The 25,104-nt window shown below is 24.1% G+C and overlaps 8 protein-coding genes across 8 annotated transcripts; 5 read left to right on the plus strand and 3 right to left on the minus strand.

The window, feature by feature from the left end:
* Nucleotides 1-3,747: 3,747 nt before the first annotated feature.
* Nucleotides 3,748-5,073, plus strand: SRAE_2000352100 (FK506-binding protein 59; the record flags this gene model as incomplete). The annotated part of the gene is made up of 2 exons (XM_024654723.1): nt 3,748-3,786; nt 3,829-5,073. The coding sequence occupies 2 exons, from the start codon at nt 3,748-3,750 to the stop codon at nt 5,071-5,073; spliced, it is 1,284 nt and encodes a 427-aa protein (XP_024508066.1).
* Nucleotides 5,074-6,588: 1,515 nt separating this feature from the next.
* Nucleotides 6,589-7,414, plus strand: SRAE_2000352200 (Desumoylating isopeptidase 2; the record flags this gene model as incomplete). Its single annotated transcript, XM_024654724.1, has 2 exons — nt 6,589-6,691; nt 6,756-7,414. The coding sequence occupies 2 exons, from the start codon at nt 6,589-6,591 to the stop codon at nt 7,412-7,414; spliced, it is 762 nt and encodes a 253-aa protein (XP_024508067.1).
* Nucleotides 7,415-7,482: 68 nt separating this feature from the next.
* On the minus strand, nt 7,483-12,384 carry SRAE_2000352300 (Restin homolog; the record flags this gene model as incomplete). The annotated part of the gene is made up of 3 exons (XM_024654725.1): nt 7,483-10,438; nt 10,477-12,301; nt 12,369-12,384. 3 exons carry the CDS (start codon nt 12,382-12,384, stop codon nt 7,483-7,485), a joined length of 4,797 nt encoding a protein of 1,598 aa, XP_024508068.1.
* A 3,361-nt stretch (nt 12,385-15,745) lies between these two features.
* SRAE_2000352400 (IP17340p) lies at nt 15,746-17,537 on the plus strand (the record flags this gene model as incomplete). Its single annotated transcript, XM_024654726.1, has 3 exons — nt 15,746-15,979; nt 16,322-17,290; nt 17,334-17,537. The coding sequence occupies 3 exons, from the start codon at nt 15,746-15,748 to the stop codon at nt 17,535-17,537; spliced, it is 1,407 nt and encodes a 468-aa protein (XP_024508069.1).
* Nucleotides 17,538-17,726: 189 nt separating this feature from the next.
* Nucleotides 17,727-19,126, minus strand: SRAE_2000352500 (Transcription initiation factor TFIID subunit 6; the record flags this gene model as incomplete). Its single annotated transcript, XM_024654727.1, has 2 exons — nt 17,727-17,984; nt 18,029-19,126. 2 exons carry the CDS (start codon nt 19,124-19,126, stop codon nt 17,727-17,729), a joined length of 1,356 nt encoding a protein of 451 aa, XP_024508070.1.
* Nucleotides 19,127-19,264: 138 nt separating this feature from the next.
* On the minus strand, nt 19,265-19,944 carry SRAE_2000352600 (Signal peptidase complex subunit 2; the record flags this gene model as incomplete). The annotated part of the gene is made up of 3 exons (XM_024654728.1): nt 19,265-19,603; nt 19,645-19,887; nt 19,933-19,944. The coding sequence occupies 3 exons, from the start codon at nt 19,942-19,944 to the stop codon at nt 19,265-19,267; spliced, it is 594 nt and encodes a 197-aa protein (XP_024508071.1).
* A 599-nt stretch (nt 19,945-20,543) lies between these two features.
* SRAE_2000352700 (Hypothetical protein) lies at nt 20,544-21,936 on the plus strand (the record flags this gene model as incomplete). Its single annotated transcript, XM_024654730.1, has 5 exons — nt 20,544-20,580; nt 20,627-20,868; nt 20,922-20,984; nt 21,531-21,836; nt 21,883-21,936. 5 exons carry the CDS (start codon nt 20,544-20,546, stop codon nt 21,934-21,936), a joined length of 702 nt encoding a protein of 233 aa, XP_024508072.1.
* A 534-nt stretch (nt 21,937-22,470) lies between these two features.
* SRAE_2000352800 (Lysine-specific histone demethylase 1B) lies at nt 22,471-24,999 on the plus strand (the record flags this gene model as incomplete). Its single annotated transcript, XM_024654731.1, has 3 exons — nt 22,471-22,629; nt 22,687-23,434; nt 23,489-24,999. The coding sequence occupies 3 exons, from the start codon at nt 22,471-22,473 to the stop codon at nt 24,997-24,999; spliced, it is 2,418 nt and encodes an 805-aa protein (XP_024508073.1).
* Between the last annotated feature and the right edge of the window lie 105 nt (nt 25,000-25,104).

A 25,104-nucleotide genomic window follows, 5' to 3' on the forward strand; every position in this document is an offset into this window, starting at 1 on the left:
AGCCTTTAATATTTAAAACTGAGTTTATAAGTTTAGTCGGTAATTGAATATATTTCACCTTAAATAAATAATAATATATATTTTTTTTTGTATATGTTTTTATATAACTGTAAAATCTGGTATCTAAAAAAGCATGTTAATTATAAAAAAATAATTTAGTTATACTTAAAAACTTGTAGTTGAGTTGGATCTTCTACTTAATGTATACATAAATTTTTTTTTATAAATATCTAATGTACCATTAAAAGTTACAGAAAAATAAATTCAATATTTATATAAAAATTTAGATTATATCATACAATAAAATTTTTTTAAATTCACATATTTTTACTTCTAACAAATATTCAAATTATTTTGTATTTAAATCTACAGCATAATGAAAAAAAAAAATACATATACAAAAATTATCTTTTTAACAAAAGTAACTAAAAATAACTATGATAGAGAAAATTTAAATGTCAACATTAGAATTTAATGTATAAGTTTTCTTAATAATTTTGTTTTAAAAGAGTTTGGCAGAAATTTTGTTATTAAAAATATTTTAAAATGTAGCAATTATGTATATAAATAGATTATATTAAAATTAATAACTTTAACTGTTTCTCTTATGAATAATGGAAAATAATATATTTAAAAAAAATATTTTTATTTTATGTAAATTTGAGTTATTTATACAGATAATTTAAAGAATAAGCTTATAGATGTAATTTTATGATATTCATACAGATTACTTAATATGATAAAATTTCAATGTTTAATTTCAAGAAAAAAAAAAGTAATTTTGATATAATTAAAAAAATTTTTTTTATTTTAAAAGCTTTTATATGTAAATAAGATGAAGTAAATTATATGAACATAATATAAAAATTATTTAATTAATTTTAAAATACTGTTATTTTAAACCTATTTTTTTTTAATTAGATATAATCAGTAAATTATTTAATCTAAAAATTTTATAAAAAATCAACATACGTAACACATATAAATTATGGTAATGTTATTATTTAATTTATAACAATAATAGTTAATTTTTTATTTTAAAATTAATGACTTTTTTAATTAAAAGAATCAAAAAAAAAAAGTTAGTTATTACAGATAATGAAATTTTCTATACATATTTATAAAATAAATTTGTTAATTTAATTATTTTTAAACGTTTTAAAATTAAACTTTTTTTTGATAACATTTATACATGTAAAATTGAATTGCATATAAATTTTTAAAAATTAAAAGAAAACTAATTTTCTATAAAATTTAGTTATCTTATCAAAAAATTAATAAAAAAAAATTGTAACTTTTTTATGGTCAATTGATCATAAATTTTTTAATGTTTTAGATAAAAAGCTTATTACATCAAATAGAAATTTAAAACATAGATAATATTATTTTAATCTATAAATTATGATTTACTTTATTGCATAATTTAAAAAAGAAACTTAATATTCTGTACTATCTCACAGTAAAAGATAATATTTAAATCTTTATTTCCTGAGAATTAAAAGATATCTAGACATAAATTATGATAATTATAGAAAAAAATAATTATTAATTAACAACTAATACGAAAATCTCTTTAGTATAGGGCATTCAAAAATATGCATCGCATAACATTTTTTTAAATATAATATTTGCAACTGTAACTTTATCGGCGTATGTTGAAAATTTTTTTACTCTTTTTTAACAATTTAAAAAAGTACATAAGCATCAATTTGTTTCTCTATAAAGTACATAGAATTATGAAAAAAAAAATTTAGCAAAGAAAATTATAAACATAATAAACATGCTAGTTATCTTCAACATGTTAAAGATAGATTATTTCCAATCATCCATATAAATTTACTTTCATGATATTAACATATCTTTATTATAAAAATGAAGCTGCAATAATTATTAGTCTGAGGAATGATGAAATTTAATGTAATATTATCTTAAGAGTAGCATTTCAAATTCAAAAAATCGCGTCAAATAACATTGTTTATTGGTATGTAAATAAATAAAAATTACTTGGTTTTATAACATTTAAAAATATCTTAATATATAAAAACTTTTTTATTTTGAGACCAGGTGTTTTTAAATTAAAAATGTAATTTTGTTAAAGGGTACTGAATACAACAAAAATTTTTGAATAGTAGAAATTTGAATAATCATCAAATAAAAATATCAAATTTAATCTTACTTAAATTTTTTTGTTCCACAATTTTAAATATATAAAAAACAAATTTTTTATATAAACTTTTTATATATGTTTTTTATTGTTATATTGTTAAAATTTCTAGTAATCAATATTAATGTTATTTTAAAATTTTTATTCCACCAAAAATTTGATTCCAACTTCCTTTTATGATAAAAGTTATTTTTACAAACTAATTCAATGTCAAAATATAAAAAATGTTGATATAATGTCAGTTCTAGAGATAAACTTCAAAGTTATTTAACGATTATCAATACTAGAATAAAAAAAATTAATAATTGAAATCAATACAAACTTGACATACCAACTACTAGGTATTCCGAAAACATAATTCTTTTAAAATGTTAGTTTCATAAAGAAAAAAAAACTACAGCACCTGATTATACTAATTTGTAAATAGTCCTTTTCTATGTTGGTTGTTTTAAAAACTTAAGTTATATGATTGAACTTTAAAAAATAGTAAATAACTAAAAAAATTTCATTCTTCTATTGCGATTCATAAAAACTGAAATGTAAGAACTTCCTCCTATACATTATTCAATGTGAAACTAAAATGACTACAAAATATTTATAATCACATATAATAGTTGTTTTTACAAGAGTCAAAATATGAGGGAAATTGTGAATTCAAAAAAAACACTAAACTCTCCATAACATGCCTAATCCAACATAAAAATTTATGCTTATTTTGATATCTGTCATAAACATATACAAAATTTTGAATATAATAATAATATCCACTGTACATCATATTTTTCTATTAATCTTTAAAATTATCAATTCACTAACCCCTTATATCATCATTTATATATAAAAATAAAAATTGATATAGCTAACATTGAATAATAAAATTGAAAAATCTAAAAATTTTATTTCTTCAATTTTTTTGCCTACTTAACTCTACACTAAAGGTAACATTAATGAGAAAATAATCTATATAAGAATATTTATAACTTAAGATATTTAATTTAAAAAAAGTACACTACTTAAAACTAAAATAATAATTACTTTAAAATAGAACACATTCATAAAATTCAAACATCATAAATAGTATTAAATTTAATTCAAAAAACCAGAAACCACTCAAAAACATACGTGAAACATAAGATGTCTTAAAGACATTTGTTTGTTATTTTTCAAAACTTTAAAAAACTCATGGGTTTTTAATTAAAATTAATTTCTTCATTTTATAACGTTGACATTAATACGCAAAAAAAAAAAGTCTTACAAGATATAACTAATAATGATATTGTTGGTTTACCCTGTCAGTGTTATAATGTTTTGACTGGTATTTTTTTATTTGTGTTTGAAAATGTCTCCCAACATGATTGTTTTCCATTAGTTCGTGGTGTTCTACGTAATGGAATGTTCTCGAAAAGGATGGCTAGTGTGATGTAGTCAGTTGTACAAATAAAAAGAAATTTCGCGAATATACCGATTGTAAAATAAAATTAAAATTTTCAGGTTTGATACTCCTGAAGACAAAAATAGTCTTTTTGGTTATTTAGTTTTATATATTTCGTTTTTTTTGCTGACTCGAGTAATCTTTTGTAATAATGGCTGAAACTGATTTTATTGATATTACTCCTGATCAGGTAAACAATATATATTTTATATTTTTTTTACCTGTAGTTTAGGATGGTGGTATTTTGAAAAAAATTATCCGTACAGGGAAGTCCCCTACAATGGCAAACAAAGGAGATACTGTATATGTTCATTATGTTGGAACATTATTGGAGAATGGAAAAAAATTTGACTCTTCTCGTGATCGTGGAGAGGAATTTTCATTCACTTTAGGTAGTGGTCAAGTAATAAAAGGTTGGGATATTGGTGTTGCTACTATGAAGGTAGGAGAAAAAGCTATTCTTCGTTGTAGACATGATTATGCCTATGGTGAGCATGGTTCTGGATCATCAATTCCACCAAATGCAACATTAGATTTTGAGGTAGAATTCCTTCGTTTTACTGGAGAAGATATTTCTCCTCAAAGAGATGGATCAATTACCAAGTCTATAATAGTGGAAGGAGAGAAATATCAGACTCCAGCAGAGTATGCTGAGATTTCTGCTCATATAGTAGGACATTACAACGGTGAAGTATTTTATGAAAAAGAGTTAACTTATAATCTTGGTGAAGGGGAAGCATATGATTTACCTTCTGGTGTTGATGTAGCAATTAGAAGATTCAAAAAAGGTGAGAAATCAAGAGTTGTTATTTCTGGTGGCTCTTATACCTATGGTCTTCATCCACCAAAAGAATTTAATCTTCCACCAAATGCTAAAATTGAATTTGAAATCTTTTTAAAAGACTTCTTGCCTGAGAAACACTCATGGGAGATGACTACTGCTGAAAAATTAGAGGCTGCATTGGTTGCCAAAGAAAAAGGTACAAAATATCTTCAGAAAGAAAAACTTAGCCTTGCTCTTAATCTTTATAACAGGTGCATAAGTTTAATTGAAAATTTGAAAGAAGTTGAAGATGATCTAGAAACTCAATGGAAACAAACATGTATGGCTGGTCGTTTAAATGCCGCTCTTGTTCACCTTAAGAATAGATCATATGCTGAGTGTATTCATCAATGTGACAAAGTTCTTGAAATTGATAGTAAAAATGTCAAAGCTCTTTATCGTAAAGGGCAAGCTCATCAACAACGCAAAGATTTTGATGAAGCAATCAGTGTATACAACAAAGTTCTTGAAATTGAACCTCACAATACAGCTGCAATTAATAATCTTAAAACTTGTGCAAAAGAAAAACATGATTATGCAGCAAGGGAAAAACAAAGATTTTCTAAATTATTTGAAAAATTGGCAAAACCTGACGACGGAGAAAAGAAAAAAAAGAATGAAGTCACAGAGACAGCTGAAGAAATCAAAGCTTAATATTAATATATTTTTTTCCGTAATAAATTATGTTATATCTTTACAGATAAAGAGATCTCTATAGTACTTTTGTTCTTTTTCTTTCTTTTTAAATACATTTTACACTAGTGCTTTTTAATTTACTTTTCATTGGTATTCTTAGAATATCAATTTTCTTAAGAAAAAAAAAAGAAAAAGACTTTGTTAATTCCGTATACTATTAATATAGAAATATCCACATTACTATGAAATATATGGAAGATTCTAATAGAAATAAAACACAGTCTTTCCTTACACTCGGGCACTTTAAACTAGTAGAGAAAGATATTTTTAAGGAAAATAAAATAGAGTAAGTTTCATGACTGGTCCTCTAAATATATATTATTGTTTGTGTATATATAATATAATTGATAAAATAGTTACTAACTATTTATATTATTTACAAAATCAGCAAAAAAAAATTGTTAACAATAAACAAGAGACAATGTCAAACATTTTAGGAAGATAATATTTTTAAAAAAAATATATTTTTTTTCATATAAAAATATCTATTTTTTAATTATTATTTATTATACATTCATCAAATTTAGATAGCCATTTGTTAACTAGTTTGATGTATTATTTATAATCACCTCGTAATTTTTAAATGGTTAATTAAGATTTTTTTTTACACATAATATGATAATTTTATTTCTTTATTTTTTACGTAATAATTTTGAAGGATAGTTATAAAAAAAAAGTCATCATTTTATTATATTTTTATTTTAAAAACAATGATAGTACGAAAATTATAATCTTTCACCTAGTAATACACTATAAAAAAATGGTTATATATTGCTCAATTTATATTTATCTATTATATTAAAAATAGTAATCATTAGAGATTATTAGAAGGAAGATCTAAAATATAAATTAACCTTTTTTCTTTTAGCCGTTAAGTTAAAATTCACACCGCTGACTACATTTAATTTAATGGTCATTTTTATTTTCAATTTCATTTAATAAATATTTATAATATATAAAAAAAACACTTTTTGTTTTATTATTTTATTTATCTAGAAAAAAAAAACTTTAATGCTATTTATTTATTATTTATCATGAAAACAATAACAATTTGTAGTGCTTGAAAATAAGTTTGAAATAATGCCTTTTATTTATTTATACATATATAGAATAATTTTATAAATTTTTGATTATATTTATTTGGTGATTTATTATTTTATTTTAGTCTAATTTTCTTAATTTATCATTTTGGAAATTTCGATGTAAAAGATGATAAATTTTTTTTATTTATCCATTGCCTTAGCAGTTTATAAAAATATTTTACCACTACTTTGTTTAAATATATTATGTGGTTTATCATATAGTGGTACTTTTAAAATATATATGCAAGAAAAAGTTTTCTATTATTTTAATATTTCACTATTAAAAAGTTTTGTATTATAATATTATAGTTTTAAATTTCATAAATATTTTATAACAACGTATTTTAATATAACTTTAATATGTTATTATTTTTATATTTTATCTTCAGATATGCCTGAAGAACAAGTAATTTTAAATATATATAGATTAGATTTACAAGGTATTTGGAAAAAAGCAGGAATTTATCATACTGGAGTTGAAGTTTATGGAAGAGGTAATTTTTTTTAATAAAAAATGCTAGTAAATAAAAATGTATTGTTCTTTTATTTTTTTTTAAGAATTTATGTTTGGTGGTCATTCAGAAAATAAGACTGGAATAACAAGTGTAAAACCAAAGCATGCATGCGAATATAATAATATATTTATCTTTAAGAAATGTATAAGTATGGGAACAACAAAATATGATAAAAAAACAATTTATAGAGTAATTGACCAATTGGGAAAGCAATTCAGTGGTGTGAATTATCATTTGTTAAAAAAAAATTGTAATAATTTTTCTGATGAATTTTGTAAAAGAATTATTGGTAAGGGAATTCCAAAAAAGTATAATCGTATAGCTAGAATTATAAATGCTATTCCATTATTTTATAACTTTTTTTCTGAACAAAGATTTACTTTTCGTAATACTGATATTTCAATAGATAATATTAGTAATAAACTAAATGTTCAGAAGAATGAGAAAACTACATGTTCTATAATAAAAAATCAAACAAAGTCTGATGAAAATTCTGTAACAAAACTATTACGTAAAAAAAATGATAAGGCAGGGGTTCTTTTGAAATGTAAAAAAAGTAAATTTCAAAAAAATAAACGAAGACTATTAGTAAAATTACAAAGTAATGTCTCAAGAAGTAAAATTTTTAAAAAAGAAAAATATGAACGACTTATAAATTATTTTAAAAAAACTGTAAACTGTATTGAAAATAATTTATATTAATAAATGCTTAAATGGTAAAAAAAATTATTAATGACTAGAAGTTTATATACATTTGAATACAATTTATTTTAAAAAGTACCTGCAGCTTCAGGGCACTTAGATGTGTCATGTGTAAATTCCTCACAAAATTCGCAATATTCACGTTTAGGTAGTTTTTTTCTTTCTGATTTTGGTTTAAGTGATGTTGGTGATTGTGTTTCTTGGTAATCTTGGTCTTGAGTGGGACAGTCTTCTGTGTTATGTTTATCAAAAACCTCACAAATATCACAGTATAAACGTACTGTTTTTTCAGGTGATAATATGGATAATGGTAATGGGTCACTCTCATAAGGTATAGTCTTCAAAGCAATATTGTCTTCTTTCAAAACTTTAATTTTATGTTCTTGAGAAGCTATAATAGAATTTAAAAAATTTACTTGACGTTCAAGTCCTAATATTATTTCATTATCAGTTTCCTTTATAGATGCTTCATTTAACTTATTTTCAAGTTCATCTTTTTCATGTTGAATTTCAGCATACCTTTTAACCCATAATTCTTCACTTTCTAAAAATATTGACACTTTTTGATTCAATTCCTCTTTCAAAGCATCCCTTTCTTTAATTAAATTGATTGTATTGTCACTGTCATTTGAAACTGTAGCAGTTTTTTCTTTTTCAAATGTCTCATACTTTTTGACTAAATCATTGTATAATGTTCTTTTTTCAATTAATTCTTTCTCTAGGTTAAATATTTTTTCATTAAGTTTCTCATTTTCCCTAACAACATCCATTTTACTATTCTCTTTTTCTTTTGAAGTAAACAAGATACTATCAATTTTTTCATTCAATTGTTTATTTTCATTAACCATAGTAGAAACTTTATTTTGAAGAATATTTTTGTCCTCAACAAGTTTAGCTATTTCATTTTCAGAAGTTTCTTTTAATAAATTAATTTTAGATGTAAATCCCTCTTCCATCTTTTGATATTCTGATCTTAAATTTTCCATTGTTTGACTAAGTGATTTTTTCTCATTCTCAAGAATACTTATTTTTGATTCTAATTCAATTTTTATATTTTCATTTTCTTTCTTTAATGTATTAAGTACATCTAAAGTTCCCTCGTAATTAGTATTACTTTGGGAAATAGACGTTTCATAAGTTTCACATTTCTTAAGAACATCTTCAAGTTTCTGTTCAATGTTTTTATTTTTTTCTTTCAAAACAGATATGTCATTATCTTTTGAAAGTAGTAAACTATTTAATTCTTTTTCTTTTAACATAAATGTTGTAGTCATACTTTCTTTCTCACTCCTTATTTCATCTGTTTTTTTCTTTTCTTCTTCCAAAACTTTATTTAATGTTTCTAACTCTAAAACTAAATTTGACATTCTTTGAGACGAATTTTCAGAAGAGTTGGTTAATTCTAATATTTTGTCTTCCAACGTTAATAACTTTTCTTTGTACATTTCAACTTCTTTTGACATGAGCATCTCCTTATCTGACATCTCTTTTAGTTTTAAATTAAACGATTCCTTTTCTTTTTCATTGGATAAAGATGAAGAGTTAATAATTCTTTTCAATTCTTCTATCATAGCATTCTTCTCATTTATTTCCTTTAATGAATTTTCAAAATCTTTAGATAATTTCCCTGATAACGTTGTTTCCTGTGCAATATCTTTCTCATGTATCTCTTTGAGCAAGTTCAATTCATTTTCAACAACTTTACACTTTTCTATAGATGATTGGAAATCATCATTTAACATTTTTACTTTTTCATTTAACATTGATATTTCATTTTCTTTATCATTGATTGTTGTAGATAATTGAGAGCATTCATTAGTTTTATTTTTGATAGATATCTCATAAGTCTGGTTTGAATTTTTCAACTCATCAACTTCCTTTTGAAGATTGACAATCTTGTTTTCATTTTCCTCTTTACAATTTTCTAAACTTTTTCTGGTTTCCTCAAGAGTTTTACAGACAGAAGTTTTTTCCTCTTCTATTTCTTTTATTTTTTCATTTAATTGTACTATTGTATTTTGTGATAAATTTACTTTCTCTTCATTTTCTTTAATTATATTTTTTAAATTTGTATTATCGTCACTTAATTTTTGATACTTATCATTGCTATCAATTATAATATTTTCTTTATCTTGACATTCCAATTTTAAGGAACTAACGTTTACTTCAAGGTTACCTATTTGTTCCAACAATTCAATTATTTTTAATTTTTCATTCTTTAAATTAAAATCTTCATTGGAAATATTATTTTCTAATTCTGCAATTAACTTTTTCTTTGATTCTAAATCAACAATTAAATTGGAGCGTTCATTTTCAGTTATGTTTAATTTGTTTTTAAGGTCATTTTCTTTATCTACAAATATTTTTTTTGTACATTCAAAATCTCTTATTACTTCTAATTTTTCTTCTAATAATTTGTTAAATTCTTCATTCTTTATTTTCAATTTACTTTCCAAATCTTCTACAAATCCCTTAAGTTTACCATTTTCTACTTCATTTATAGATAATTGATCTGTTAGTTTTGATATTTGGACTTCTTTTGCCTTAATATCATCCATCAAATTATTTTTTATTTTTGAAAAATTTGAATTTTCTATTTCCATATCCTCTTTATTCTTATCGACTAATTTTACAAAATCATCTTTTGCAGTTGTTAATTCATGCTGAAGTTTTTCATTATTACATTCTAAAGTATTAACTTTATTTAGCAATTCTTCTATCCGTTTATCAGCTTCATTTTTCTCATTTTTTATATTATAATCGTATTTTTCAGCCATTGTAATAATCTCCTTTTCTAATATTTTACATTTTTGTGACAACATTTGTTTTTCTTCTTCTAACTTACTGTGTTTTTCTTTAATATTTTTTTCTATCTCTTCAACCTTTATTTTATAATTTTCCTCATTCAACGTTATTTTTTCCTCTAAATTCTTTATAACCTCACTACTACTTTTTTTAATATCAATAATTTCTTTTTCTCTATCCGAAATTATATCTTCCATACCTTTTATTTTGATAACAAACCTTAAAATAATATAAATAAATAAATATGGTAAACCTACTCTTCTTCTATTTTCTTATCATTTTTAATATTTTGACGAAGATTTTCAATTTCATTGTTAGCCACTTTTAATTTTTCTTCATAAACTTCCATTTTCATGTCATTAATATTTATCTTTTCTCTCATGTTTGACAATTCATTCTCTTTTTCGGCTAGTAGATTATTTAATCTAGAGTTACTATCACCCTCTGATTTTGTAATATTCTCCAATTCTTCCTTTTGTTTTTTTAATACATCCAATTCACTCTCTAAATTTGAAATTATTTTCCCAAACTCCTCTTTTTGATTGGATATTACAATTTCCATATTTTTTTTTAATTCTTCATTCTTTTTTAACTCATTTTCAAAATCAATTTTGAAATTTTTGCTGTTCTCTTTAAACAAATGTTCTCGTTTATGGAGATCATCAATCAATTTCTGAGCATTTTCAAATTTTTCCATGTAATTGTTGACGTCATGTTCTTTGGCTTTAACCAAACATTGCATATTATCTATCTCACTCTCTAATTTATTTATTTTAATTTTTTCCTCCTCCAATAATGTATCCTTGGCAGATGATTGTTTTTTTAATTCATCAAATAATTTTTTTTGTTCATCTAGTTTTGCTTCCAACTCTGGTATTAATTTTATTTTCTCATTAACATCACCCGCTTTTTTTCCTAATTCATTTTCTTTTTCTTTATACATTTCAATTGCCATTGTCATATCTTTTAATGATTGTTCTAATTTTTCTTTCTCAACTAAAACTTGTTGGTATTTTAATTCTGCTCCCATCAAATCATCTTCATCTTTAGCGGCTATTCCTTTTGAATTATCCACTTCTTGTACCAGTACTTCATTATTAATTTTAACTTCATCCAGTTGAAAAGTTAATTCTTCTATATACCTATCTCTTTCTGTAACAATTTCTGATAATTCTTTAATTTTTTCATTTAATATTTTTGTTTTATCTTCTAATTGTTTATTATCACTTGGAGTACCTTCTTTAGATGATCCTTTAAAAAATCTTTCCATTTCTGATCTTTGTAAATCTAATTCTTTCATCAACCTTTCAATATGTTGATCACGTTCCTTTAAATTATTTTGTAACGCTACAATAATGGGATCTTCTGTACCTCGTAATACATTATTTCGCATAGGCGTCATACTCGGCCTCATTGAAAAACTAGTCACACTCATACTATCAATTGAGTTCAAACTTCCATGACTACCAGTGCGTTGGCGCATTGTTGAAGTTTTAGTATGTTTTATTTGAACATTACTACCTTTATCAACAGGGGCCTTTGAAACTTTGGATGCAATTACAAATATACCATGATTTGGTAAGCAATTAAAATACCTTTCACCTTTAACTGATCCATCATTTTTTCCTATAGGACTATCCAATTCTATACCCGCCCAAATACCTTTTGCAAAATTTGTCTCGCCCAAAAAACGGCATATACCTATCTTTCCACCTCCCATTAATACACGATCATCCACATCATAACCATACTCTTTAGAATATTTACTTTTTGGGACCCTACTAGCTGATGATACTATAGAAGTTGCTTTGGGTGTTCCCTCTATTCTAACTAATTTAGAAGCTTTAACAAATAAACCATGATTTTTTTCACAATCAAAATATTTAGTTCCCTGTACAATACCATCATTTTTACCTTCTGGTTTATCTAAAATAACACCAATCCATTCACCAGTAGAAAATTTAGTTAAACCAATATAGGCAATTGTTCCTAATTTATCATTAACCATACACCTTTCTCCTAAACGCCAATTCCCGTAACCGGGAGCACATGTTGAAGCAATAGAAAAAAGAGATTCTTTACCTAAAAAATTTCAAATATGATATTTAATGATTATAATTTAAAATTTAAAAAAAAAAAAAAAACTTACTGTCACTACGGCGCATTTCTACTTCCTATGTTTATGATTGAGCCTAAAACCGGTGATTTATGTCTTTGGTTAGTGTTTATTCAAAAATTGTTTAGCTTTTCCAGCTGAGATACTTTTAAAAAATTTTTGAAGACAGGCGCGCAAATACCAGTAATATATAATAATTAAGGTTATTTAAAAGTATGGTTATTAAAATTAATTAATTTGAATTAATTTCTTAATGTTTATAATATTTACATTATATATTTAAATCTTTAAAATAAGATTGTTAAAAATATTTTTATAATAACATTAATTTAGATCAATTAAATTATCAGAGCATTAAAATAAGATTCATGATTTATTTTTATTTCATTTTTCTATTCTAATTGTAGTTTAATATTTAACTTAAAGGTATACACAAAATGAACAAGAGTTGTTATTTAAAAAAAATTTTGTTTTTTTAAATATGTTTTTGTAAAAAACTATTTTTAATTTTATATAATATTCAAATTATATTATTTTGATAATGTACCGGCTAAAAAAGTTTTATAAATTTATTTTATATTTATATATTTTTTACTTTGTTACTCTTACTCAAAGTATAAAGTGTAGTTTATGCATTGTAATACATATAGACATTAATCATCGAAGATTTATTCCATGAGGGATTGTATTATATATATACTATACTTTATCAATTATCTATATTATTTGATTATTTTAAAAAAATTTGGAAAACATTTTAAATAATGTGAAAAAAATTTTAATATTAAAAAAATTTTTAACTTTATAATAATATTTTAATATTTATTGTTTTTATTTTTTTTTTTAATTACAATAAGGAATGAATTAAAGATCACATTATTATTATATCTTTGAAGAAAAATAAATTATTTTACAATGGAATAATTATTAGTTACTATTAATCTAAATTTATATGATTATTAATATTAAAGAAAAATAATTTTATATTCTATGAAACATTCAATTTAATATTCCTATGAGTATTATTCAATATTCCTTTTTTTGTTAGTTTTTAAAAACAATCATCAAACGAGATAATATATTAAAAAATTTCATGTTTTGATGTCATCAATGACAAAAACACATAGTATTTTTATTGTTTAATATTTATCTATCTTTATTAATGACATCTATTATTATTAATAGTATTATTTTAAAAAAGTAAAAAAAAGAAATGTTAAAAGCCAGATTTATTGTCAATGTATAATTAAAAATATTTTTTTTAGTGATTTTTTTTAACAAATTAAGGATATATAAAGTATTGATAAATTTTTATAGAATATATTAAAAATAAAATAAAACTAATAAAAAGATTTATATGTTAAAAAAAAAAGAATAATATTAGATGATATTTTCTTTTTTTATTTAAAAAATAATAATTAAAATTGTTTATAAAAGAAATAAAGACATATGAGGATAAATATATTATTATTTAAATTTTATTATAAACTTTTGAGAGAACTTAATATAAGAAGTCAAATATTTATTATTCTTGCTTTCTTTTTTCTATTATCAATGTTGAGTACCAATATAATATTTCATATTGACTAAGCCATTTGAATTTTGGTGATTGGTTTATGAGAGAAAAAATAATATGTTGTTTTTAGAAAAAGCATTTTCATCTTTTTAATAAGTCTATGGGTTATTGAGGCTTATGATTGAAGTTAATCTTTAAACAAATATTTTACAATTTTTTTTTATTTCATAGATTATGTAGTATGTAATGTTAATTAAAAATTACATTCTTCTCTTTGCTATGTCCTTTTTAGTGTATTTACATTTAATTTTATATCAATAAAGTTGTTTCTTAAAATAATATGTTTACAAAATAAAAGATTGCTTAGTGCTTATTAATTGATGATAAATATTTTTTTTTAAAAAAATTTTTATTTTTTTTTTCCAGATTTATATATTTAACGTTTCATAAACTAATGTAAACAATTTTTTTTTTTCATAAACATTTATAATAAAAATTTTTTGACAAATATTTATGATAAAAATTAACTAGATACAGAAATGTTTTATATATTGTTGATATGCATGAAAACATCCCCTATATTTTGTAAAAAAAAAAAATAATTCAGTCCATTGAGATCGTTCGCTTTCATTAACTTTTAACATGCAAAGTAATTTTTGTGATTTTTGATTTATGAAGGTAAAATAGTTATATACATTTATAATACCCCTAATAAAATACAGTTGCTGGCTTTTTAAACATAGAACAGTCTTATCTTTTATATACTCTTTTTACTAAATATCTTCATTAAACTTATAGTATAAAAGTAATTTTCTATCTAGTCTTATGTTTATACTATATATTTTTAACTGATTATCTTTTATAAATAATCATTATGTTCTTGAAAATTACATGGAAATTTTGATTATTAAATAAAAATATTTATTTTATTTATAGATATTAATATATTTTAAATGTATATTATTAGATTATTAAAATACTTTACCAAAATATTTTATTTTAAACAAATAATTAATAATTTTATTGTTAATAAGCACATTCATTTTTATATATGCACTAATTTTATATAATATAATGTCTTTTTTTTTTTTATTACACAGTGATGATTAAAATTGCAGTATACATTATATTTATATATATGTATATATATAAAAAAATTGTAAAAATCCATTTATACATTTGTGTTTTTTACATGGATCTATGACCAAAGTATATATTATTGGCAATGAAGGGGGGAGAGTTTTATATGTATATAGGGGCACGGGTAATGTTGACGTGAACTTCAACAGACTCTATTTGTCTTCTTGTTTGTCTGTTTGATAATATGTTTCTCCTATAAAACATTTTTCTTTTCCATCACTCACTTTTACACACACTGAACCAATGCTTCAATATGTGCTCACATGTTTTTTCATTACATATGCTCACAAATACTTTTGCCTATATTATTTTTTTTTTTTTAAATATTATGACCGCCTATTATATATGTAGGGTAAAATTACGAAGTTGGGGAGCTTAGATAATATGAGAAGTACATTTCTTTTTCTTTTAACACATTTTTATTAGACAAATTGTTCTTAATATTTATTTCATTACTCTGTCTTTTACCTATTCAAGTACAGTTTATAAAATTTTGTTTACTAAAAAATTTTTAACATATATTTTATATATTTATAGTTTCATTTAAATATTTGACCTTACCATTTGATCTTTTAAAAAATTGTGTAAATTTTTTTTTTTTTAGTAAACATAATAACATCATATAACAATTTAAATATTTCTTCTTTATTAGATCAAAATTATTTTTTTTACTATTTCTCTCTAGTAGATTATTTCTTATATTTTCATTTTATTCTACTATCCTATAAAAGAAATTTATCTACTATTAGGAGAAATGCGTCCAAATACCGATATACAACAACGGCAAAAACAGAAGGATCAAATGTTTTCTCCACGTAGAGTACAAAATTCTATAAGATTTGCATCAGATGTTGATAGCGGTGTATCAAGTAATGCTTCCTCATCTTTAACTATTAATACATGTGTTGCTCAATGTCCTAAGGAAAAATCAAGTCCAAGAGAAATAAATTCCTACTATAGACCTCGAGGACAAACAGTTTCATCTCGTGTAAGTTTATTTAAAACACATTTTATTTTAAATGTTGTTGTATAGAAAAATAAAAAAAAAATATTAATGATCAAATATCATTTAGAATAACAAAGAGTAGGCATATTATTTATAATTAGCAATATTTAATACTACTATAACATCTATGTACTTAATTGATAAAAAGACAAAAAACTTTATGAATTAGATCAGTACAAATACTATTATACATTTTATCGCAAAAAAAAGTAATGTGTTATATAATATATATCATATATATGAATGAATGTCTAAAACATCGCATAAAAATAATTTTATATAAACATTATAATAATAACAAAGGATAAATTTTTTTTTTTATAGATGCCAGCATCACCAATTCCTGAACATGTTATGGAAACAGTAGAAGCAACAATAGATGCAAAAAATAGAAAAGAAAGTGGTGATTCATGTTTAGGTGAATCGTTTGATGAAAATGAAGATATTTTTAGTTTTACACGTACAACATATCAAAGGCGTATGTCGGTACCTGCAAGTGTATTTAATCAAGCAAACTATGCTATTGTACGTCAAAATGACAGACAATACGATATTGTTGCAGCTTTTTGTAAAGATGCACTTCCATTTGAATCATATTTAAAAAGTTTAACTGCTTATGATATAGCATCAAAACATAATGTTGTTCCTTATTTTCATGAAAATTTATCAGTACATAAAGCAATTAAAGCATTTGTAGAAAATGGACATCAAGCTGGTTTAGTTTGTGATGACAAAAGCAAAGGAATATCAATTTTTACTGATTCAGATTGTATGGAGGCCATTTGGGCATCAAATGAAGAAAGATTAGATTTAAATTTAATAAAATTAAAAGAATATTTATTACTCAATGATGTTAAAAAAGATATGATATCTGTTAGTGCTAATATGACTGCATGGGATTTGGGTAAATTAATGGTACAAAGCAAGGTTAAAAGAGTACCGGTATATGAAGAAGATAGAAATTCTCAGGATTGTTTAGCATTTGTTACTCTTCAACATCTTTTCACTTTAACAATTGCAAAAATTTTAGAAAATAAAAATTTTGCCTTAGCTGACTTAACAAAATGGACATTAGGAGAAAAAAATCTTGAAACGTTAGATCCAATTGAAGTTATAAGTCAAACATCATTGTTAAAAGAAGCTGTTGGAAGGTTATTAAGAAATTCTCTTTCTGTACTCCCTGTTATTGATGAAAAAGAACATGTTATAGGAGTTATAACAAAACGTGACATTCTCAATGAAATGCGATTTAATGATAAAACATACGATGAAATTATGTCTTTGCCAGTTTCTGTAAGTTATTAATATACCATACGATTAATAAAACATAATATAGTTTGTTATTAAAAATCGTCAAATACCTCCATTGGCTACAGGAGAAACAATTATCAGTGATGCAATTGAAATGTTATTAAAATCAAACTTAAATGCTTTGTTCACTGTCGGTTTAGATTATAAACTTATGGGAGCTGTTTCATATTTTGATATAATGGAATATATAATTAGTCTTCATCAAGATAGCAAAGGAATGACTCAATAAAAGAGATTCCCATATAGAATATGTATTATTCTAATAACGTTTAGTTAAGTTTTTTTATTAGTATACTTGTATGTTGATAATATATAAACATGATTACTTACCGGATCAGACAAATTTTGACCTGATAATTTTATTTAAATATTAAATTTAAAAAAAAAAAAATGTGCAGAATTTAAAATAAAAAGATCATTAAATACGTTTACGTGATGTTCTAAATTGTTGGACACTACCAGCAAGATTACCAAATATTTTTTTATAGTCATCAAATGATTTAAAGTCAACATTTTTTCTTCTAATATAATCATCACACACAATCATAACCATTTCATTCATTTTTACTGAAGGAGGAACAACTTGAGTAACCTTACTAATATCAAGTTCATTTTGTGTTGGTTGAATCATTTTTGCCACTGCTGGTAAACGAAAACTAATGATATTTTCAAAACACTTTAAAAAAAAGAAATAAATGAGTAAAATAAATTAATACTTACAGGGAATTCTAGCTTATGAAGAGTATAAAGAGTACCATACAATGTTGTAGTTGTTGTATCTTTGATATTCCAAAAATTACATAATGCTTTTGTCACACGTGGCAATAATTCTCTATTTTGTGAGTAACAATTAACAATATCTTTTAGTATTTGTGCAGCAAATTCTCTTAATTTCCAGTGATCTTCTGTACTCTTACCCATTTTTTTTGCAACAATACTAGAGATGACAGCTGGTAACACATGATGTAAACATTCTTCTAAATCAACAACGGGATTTTGAACTAGTGCTCTAATACCTCTTAGTAGATAAATAACCAAGGCCATATTTTGTGCAACAACATTTGTTAAAATACCATCAACCATTGCACAAACAAATCTTGGTATTAGTGGTTGAAGACCTCTGTCATCTTTTAATGTTGTTATTGCTTCTAATCTTTGATTTTCATTACTACTAATTATTATTCGCATAATTTCATTGAAAAATACTTGTTGCTCAAGAGATATTGCATGGGTTGTTGCCGTTTTTATTTGTATTTGTTCTGTTTTTAATAATTCTCTTGTTGCTGATCCAAGTAAATATGGAGAATTAGAGATTGATTCTTCTTTTTTAACTTTATCTTTTTTCTTTTCTGGTTCAGAGGTATAAACTTCTGGTGAAGGGTTCTCTGGAATAAGAGGTTGAACACCATCAATCACCAACCAATGTGCATATAATTCCATTGCCAATGGCCTAATCATTGTTTTTGGATGATGCACCAATTTACTAACATCAACTTCACTTTGTTTAGTTATTGGAATACCCTCAGCAAATGACTGAATAGTAGAATATGGAAGACTTTGTTTCATAGAAAATCCCGTTTGTGGCTGGTGACCAAGATATGCAAGAGCATTCTCAAAATCCTCTCCAACCATTTGCTTTCTTCGACTGTGCCTTTGAAATTTAGCGGCTTGTTCTAGGACTTCTTTAACTAGATATGTGACATGATCTGCAATTAGTTTGGCACCCTGAACAGATATATCTATTCTTTTAACATTACTTGCTAACGTTTTTACAAATTGTGCATCATATGCTTTTTTTACATCTTCATCACTTGCCATTTCTATAAAAAAAATGATAAAAATAAATTGTTAAATTATAACAAAAAAATAAAAAATAGGTGACAACCGTGTCCAGAAAAAAAAAATTAAATTTTGTTAAAATTTATATTTAGTAAAATAGATAAAAAGATATAATAGTTATTTTTCTTTATCATTTGAACTTGCATCATTGACTAACTTGCAAATATCAGCAGCAATCTTTTCTGGAATAACTTGTCCTTCCTCAGTGATATATGATCCAACTGATTTTGTTATTTTGTACGTACCAGTACTTTCTCCTTGTTTATAGGTAATAATTAATGTATATTTATCATCATATTTTCCCATTTCAGAAGCAACTGTCCAATAACCAACTTTCTTTCCATTTTTTCCAGTCTTTTCTACACCATAATAAAAAGCATTTCCTTCAACAAAATATGTATATAACCAAAGAACTCCCATAAGAATAAAGTATGATGGAGCACATACAGTGATTACCTAAAAATTAATTAATATTTATAAAAATTATTTTTTCTTACCATTTTACTTTTTGGATATGAGTTATACCAATCATAGTAACAACAGTAACCAGCAAAAATAACCGAGATAAAAGAAATGAGTAATTTTACATCCGTTATAACATGTCTTTCCGTCCAAGGAAATTTTCTTGATATTTCTTTTCTAACAACATCATTTAAAGTCATTCGAACAGTTGGACCATCCCATTTTGAAACTTTAACAACATCATCTTTATTTTGTTCGTTCTCCAATAGTTTCTGTTCCTAAAAATAATAGCACAAAATAATTTATTTACATATGATACTTACAGTTTCAGTCATAATTTAAATGTATAAATTATCTATTAATTAAATTTGAAAATTACAAAACGTCAAAATAAATAAATTTAAATATTTTTAAATATAAATTAAATTATCACAAAATGGCAACAATTTAAGATGAGTAGAAAACCAATAACAAGGCTTGTCTTTTCCACGCGTTTTAGCAGTAACGTCTTCTTCCAACAGATTTCCTAGTAAGACATTAATGTATAATACACATATGCGACTTTCCACAAATACACAATTTGTTATTTGTCCATTAAAATCTTCCCGGATGTGTGTTCATTAATTTTTACATACATAACTATGATTTTTTTTTTTTACTATGTATTTTTTTATGTTATCATTTTTTATTATTTATATTAAAATATTTTTGTATATATGATTAAAAACAATTTTTAAGATTTAACTCTAGAACGATCAGTTAAAATTCTTTATTTATAATTGATTGATTAAAGTGGTTAAACTGTTTAAAGAGAACAATATTCAACTTGGTGGTATACTAAACAATTTTGTTCCATAATCAAATAATTTTTATACTTAATAAATCCCTACAAATCTACTAAATTATCTTTTTTTTTTCTTAGTAAAAAATCATAATGGCACCTCAAAAAAATAAGATTGATATGTCCTTAGGTAAGTTGATAAATAATTTATCTTTTTAGTTAAATTTTTTTTTAAGATGAGATTATAAAAATGAGCAAAAAAAATGCCAACAAAAAGTTTGGTGGAGTTAAAAAGTCTGGTGCTGTAAAAAAAATAAAAATGGTTGGTGAAATGAAAGTAGCTAAAAAAGTTAATCCTGTTGTAGCAGCAAGAAAAAGAACAAGAATTGCAGCTGCCAAACTTGCTGCTACCAGAAAGTTAAAGGATGCTAATTTAAATAATAAAGCCACTCAAAAAGTTATTCGTTCAATTGTAGCTGTATGTTTATTTTTTTAACAATACAATAATTAACTATATATATATTTTTTAAGGAAGTATTGAAGAGTAAATCTCTTAATACTAGAATTAACAAGACAAATATCAGTGGCAAAAGCGTATGTTTAGACAACAAAAAAATTGTGTTATTATGTTGGGGGTAAATGTATTTAATTTTTTTTACATATTCCTGTATCAAATGTATGAGAAGTTGCTTTTTAAAAGTAGATAACTCGAAATTTTTTTGTTAACGTTTCTGTAGGATTGCATTGAAAATATAGACAGAGGAGATCTTGTAGTTATGTATTTTAATCAAAAGAAAAAATACAGGTGATCCTCAAAAAAAAAAAAAATTAGAGACAATGGAATTATCTACCAGCATCAAAAAGATTTGTATAACTTTTATTTGAAAATATGTGTTGTCTTTAACGCTTTACACCCAAAATGCACAGGTACCCTCAGTTAAAATGTTCAATAATTTGTGTTGAATGATAACATAATATCACAAATATCACAAAGTATAATATCTGAAACAATTGTAATGGTTGAAAATGTTTTCTATCATTAGTTCTGATTATTGAAAATTGGACCTGCATAAAGGGGACTGTGAATTATCAAACTTCTTATTTTGCATCGCAAGTTTGTAAATTATTTTTTTATTTTAGGGATTCAAAATTGGAAAAGATAAAAATAGATTAAATCGTATTCAACAGACATCTCGTATCATTTCTAAGGCTAAAATTCAACGTCCATTACGTAAAATTGTGCAAAGTAATGGTGTTGGTAACAATGGAAGAGTAATGCCTTCAACAAATATCTTTAAATCTAGATTGATTGCTCATAAACTTCGAGGAAATGATAGGATCACTCCAGTTAATGGAAGAAATAATGAACCTAAAAAAAATTTCAAAAATAAATTTGATAATCGTAGTAACAATAGAAGGCCTAATCAAAGAGGTAGAGGTTTTAATGTATGTTTAATTTTAAAAAATTATAATATTTTTTCATTTTTTGTAGGCAAAAAAAGAGCATCCTAATAACTTTTTAAAAAGAAACAGTGGTCGATTTTAAAATGGTTGTTAATTAAAGTTTCTTTTGTAACTGGAAAGCTTATTTTTGTTTTTCTTACAATTACTTTGATAATCATTTTTCTTACTTTATTAACTGTACGCAGCATTGTAATGTATCATCATAAAAAATTTTTTGTGCAGTCGTATACTTCTTTTTTTTTTTTAATAAATTGTATTTTGTTTAAATAATAAAGTAAATAGTTAAATGTAATATTTAAAATTTTTAAATTATGTATGCAAAGACCAATGAAAGGATTATTTCTTTGCTTATAGGTCAATTATATTTTTACATATGTATAACGTTGTTATCTCTAAGACTATCAGTTTGATGATCAAATGTCGTTTAATCTTTAGTTGTTTGAAAAAAGCTATGCCAAAATGACTTTTTAAAGTAGTCCGTGTCATTGGCAAGTAAAGCACAAATGTGCATTTAAACTCACCAGAAAGACACATACTAACTGATATTTTATTGATTGCAGTTTTTTTTTTGTTTTTGAGTCTTCTAGTTAGTAAACTTAATTTATATTTGTTTTTAATGGAAGATATTAAACTTGAAGTTGATAAAGAACCTTCTGTTGAAAGTAATATTAGTGATGAAGAATGTATTGCAAGAAATAAGAGAAAAAGAAAAGTTGCATCAGATACTATGAGAAAAATTTCTTCCCATACAAGAGGAGGCCTACCAGAAAAAAAGGTTTGTTTATTTATTTGATATAATAAATATATTCTAAAAAATATTTTTTTATTTTAGATACTTCGTAAAGGTAGTTTAGAGGTAGATGAAGGAAGAGAAGGATCATGTGATAGATTTGGTTGTCAGTTGTCTAATAAATGTTGCTTAGAGTTGACTGAAAACTGTCAAAATTTCATTATAAATAATAATATTAAAGATGAAGGGACCATAAAAAATGGGGGCATTCATAAAAGTTATCATATTTCTAAGGGAGAACATTCATGTACAACTTGTTATGATGAGATTTATAGATTTGGAAAAAAGGGTGAATTAAAATATAAAGAATGGAAGAAACAATATATTAAAGAGTCACGTTGTTTTCCACATGTTAGAATGTATATTCAAGATGAACTTTTACCATATTGGATTAAATGTAAACAATGTAACAAATTTAGAAAGATAAATCAGAAAGTTGACAGTCAATTTATTTTTAATTTTAAATGTGATAATTGTGAAATTAATGAGGATGATATTACAAATGTTGCTAGAGATAGAGAATTTATCAACTCTCTTTCTACAGTTCCTTTATTACATAATTCACCTGCAGTTTTTTATTTAGAAGCTGAATATTTTTATGATGAAATTGGAATGTCACCAGTTAATACAACAAATAATTTTAAAAGTTTATCAGAAAATTTTATGAAACCTTTTAATGTTCCAGATTCTCCAACAATTGCTTTTTGTATAAAACCAGATATAATGGAGAATGATGAAATTGAGGAGTTTCCAGAATATACTAAAGAATCTTTATATTATCTTGCTATGCGTAATTTAATTGTTTCTTTATGGAGTTTAAATCCTTATACTTATTTAACTCTAGAACAATGTGAAAGTTATTTAATTGTTAGAGGTCTTTCAAGAATATGGTATTTATTTGAACTAGAAAGGGTATATAATTATCTTAATTTAAAATGCATAATAAATTATGGAATACTTCCAATTGTTGAAAAAAATTTTTTAAAAATTCCAAAATCAAAAATTATTATTGTAGGGTCAGGAATTAGTGGTTTGACAGTAGGACGACAATTACGTTCATTTGGTATTGATGTAACAATATTGGAAGCTAAAGAAATTATTGGTGGTAGAATGCAAGATGATAGATCTCTTGGTGTTGCTGTTGGAAAAGGTGCCCAATTAATTACAGGAATATTAAATAATCCACTTGTTGTTACATTAAATCAACTTGGAATTGTTTATAAACCTCTTGATGATTATTGTCCATTAGTTGATTCTGTAAATGGTGGTGTTGTTGATATATTAGCTGATAGAATATCTGATGAACATTATAGTTGTCTTCTTGATGCTATTTCTGATTGGAAAAAAAATACAAAAGATGATGTTTCATTAGATGAAATAATGTCATCTGTTCATTTAATGTTAAAGAAAAAATGTAAAATGCATTGGAGAAAAGATTTTGAAAGATTAGTACAATGGCATATTGGAAATGCAGAATTTAGTTGTGGATCAAGAATTGAGAATGTCTCAGCAAAGCATTGGGATCAAAATGAAGCAGCACCACAATTTGCAGGTGATCATGCTTTATTAACAGATGGTTGTGGAAAATTAATGAAATCATTGGCAGAAGGAATTGATATACGATTAAATGAGATTGTGGAGGAAATTGATTTTACGGGATCAATTGTTAATATAAAATGTAAAAGTGGATCATTATATGAGGGAAATAAAGTTGTTCTAGCATTACCATTAGCTATATATCAAAAAGAGGTAATAAAATTTGTTCCAAAATTACCAGATAAAAAAATAAATGCATATAAAAATTTAGGTGCAGGTTTGATAGAAAAAGTTGCAGTTAAATTTCCAACAAGATTTTGGTCAGGACTTTTAAATAAAGATGGTAAACTTGACTATTTTGGTTGTGTTCCATCATCTGAAAAAGATAGAGGATTATTCAATATGTTTTATGATTTTTCAAAAATATCAGAAGATAAACCTGAAGATAATTGTTATGTTTTAATGAGTTATGTTTGTGGTAAGAGTGTAAAAATAGTAAATGAACTTTCGGATGAAGAAGTAGGAAAATTATTTGTAGAAACTCTTCAACGTATGTTTCCAGATATAGAAATACCTCAACCTTTGGGACAAATTGTCACTCATTGGGGTAGAGATAATTATATTGGAATGTCATATAGTTATATAAAAATAAATGGAACTGGAGAGGATTATGATAATTTAGCAGCAAATATTGATAGAAAAATTTATTTTGCTGGTGAATGTACAAATAGATGGTTTCCTCAAACAATGACTGGTGCTTTTATCACAGGATTACGAGAAGCAGGCAATATATTAGAAGATTTATTCAAAAAGTATTAATTATAAATTTATTTTTTCATTTAAAAAAAAAAAAAACAAAATTAAATATTTTTTTATACAAGGTTTATTCCTCAATATATTTTGATTGAAAAAAAAAAATGCTAT

Source organism: Strongyloides ratti (genome assembly GCF_001040885.1).
Source record: "Strongyloides ratti genome assembly S_ratti_ED321, chromosome : 2".
Lineage (NCBI taxonomy): Eukaryota > Metazoa > Nematoda > Chromadorea > Rhabditida > Strongyloididae > Strongyloides > Strongyloides ratti.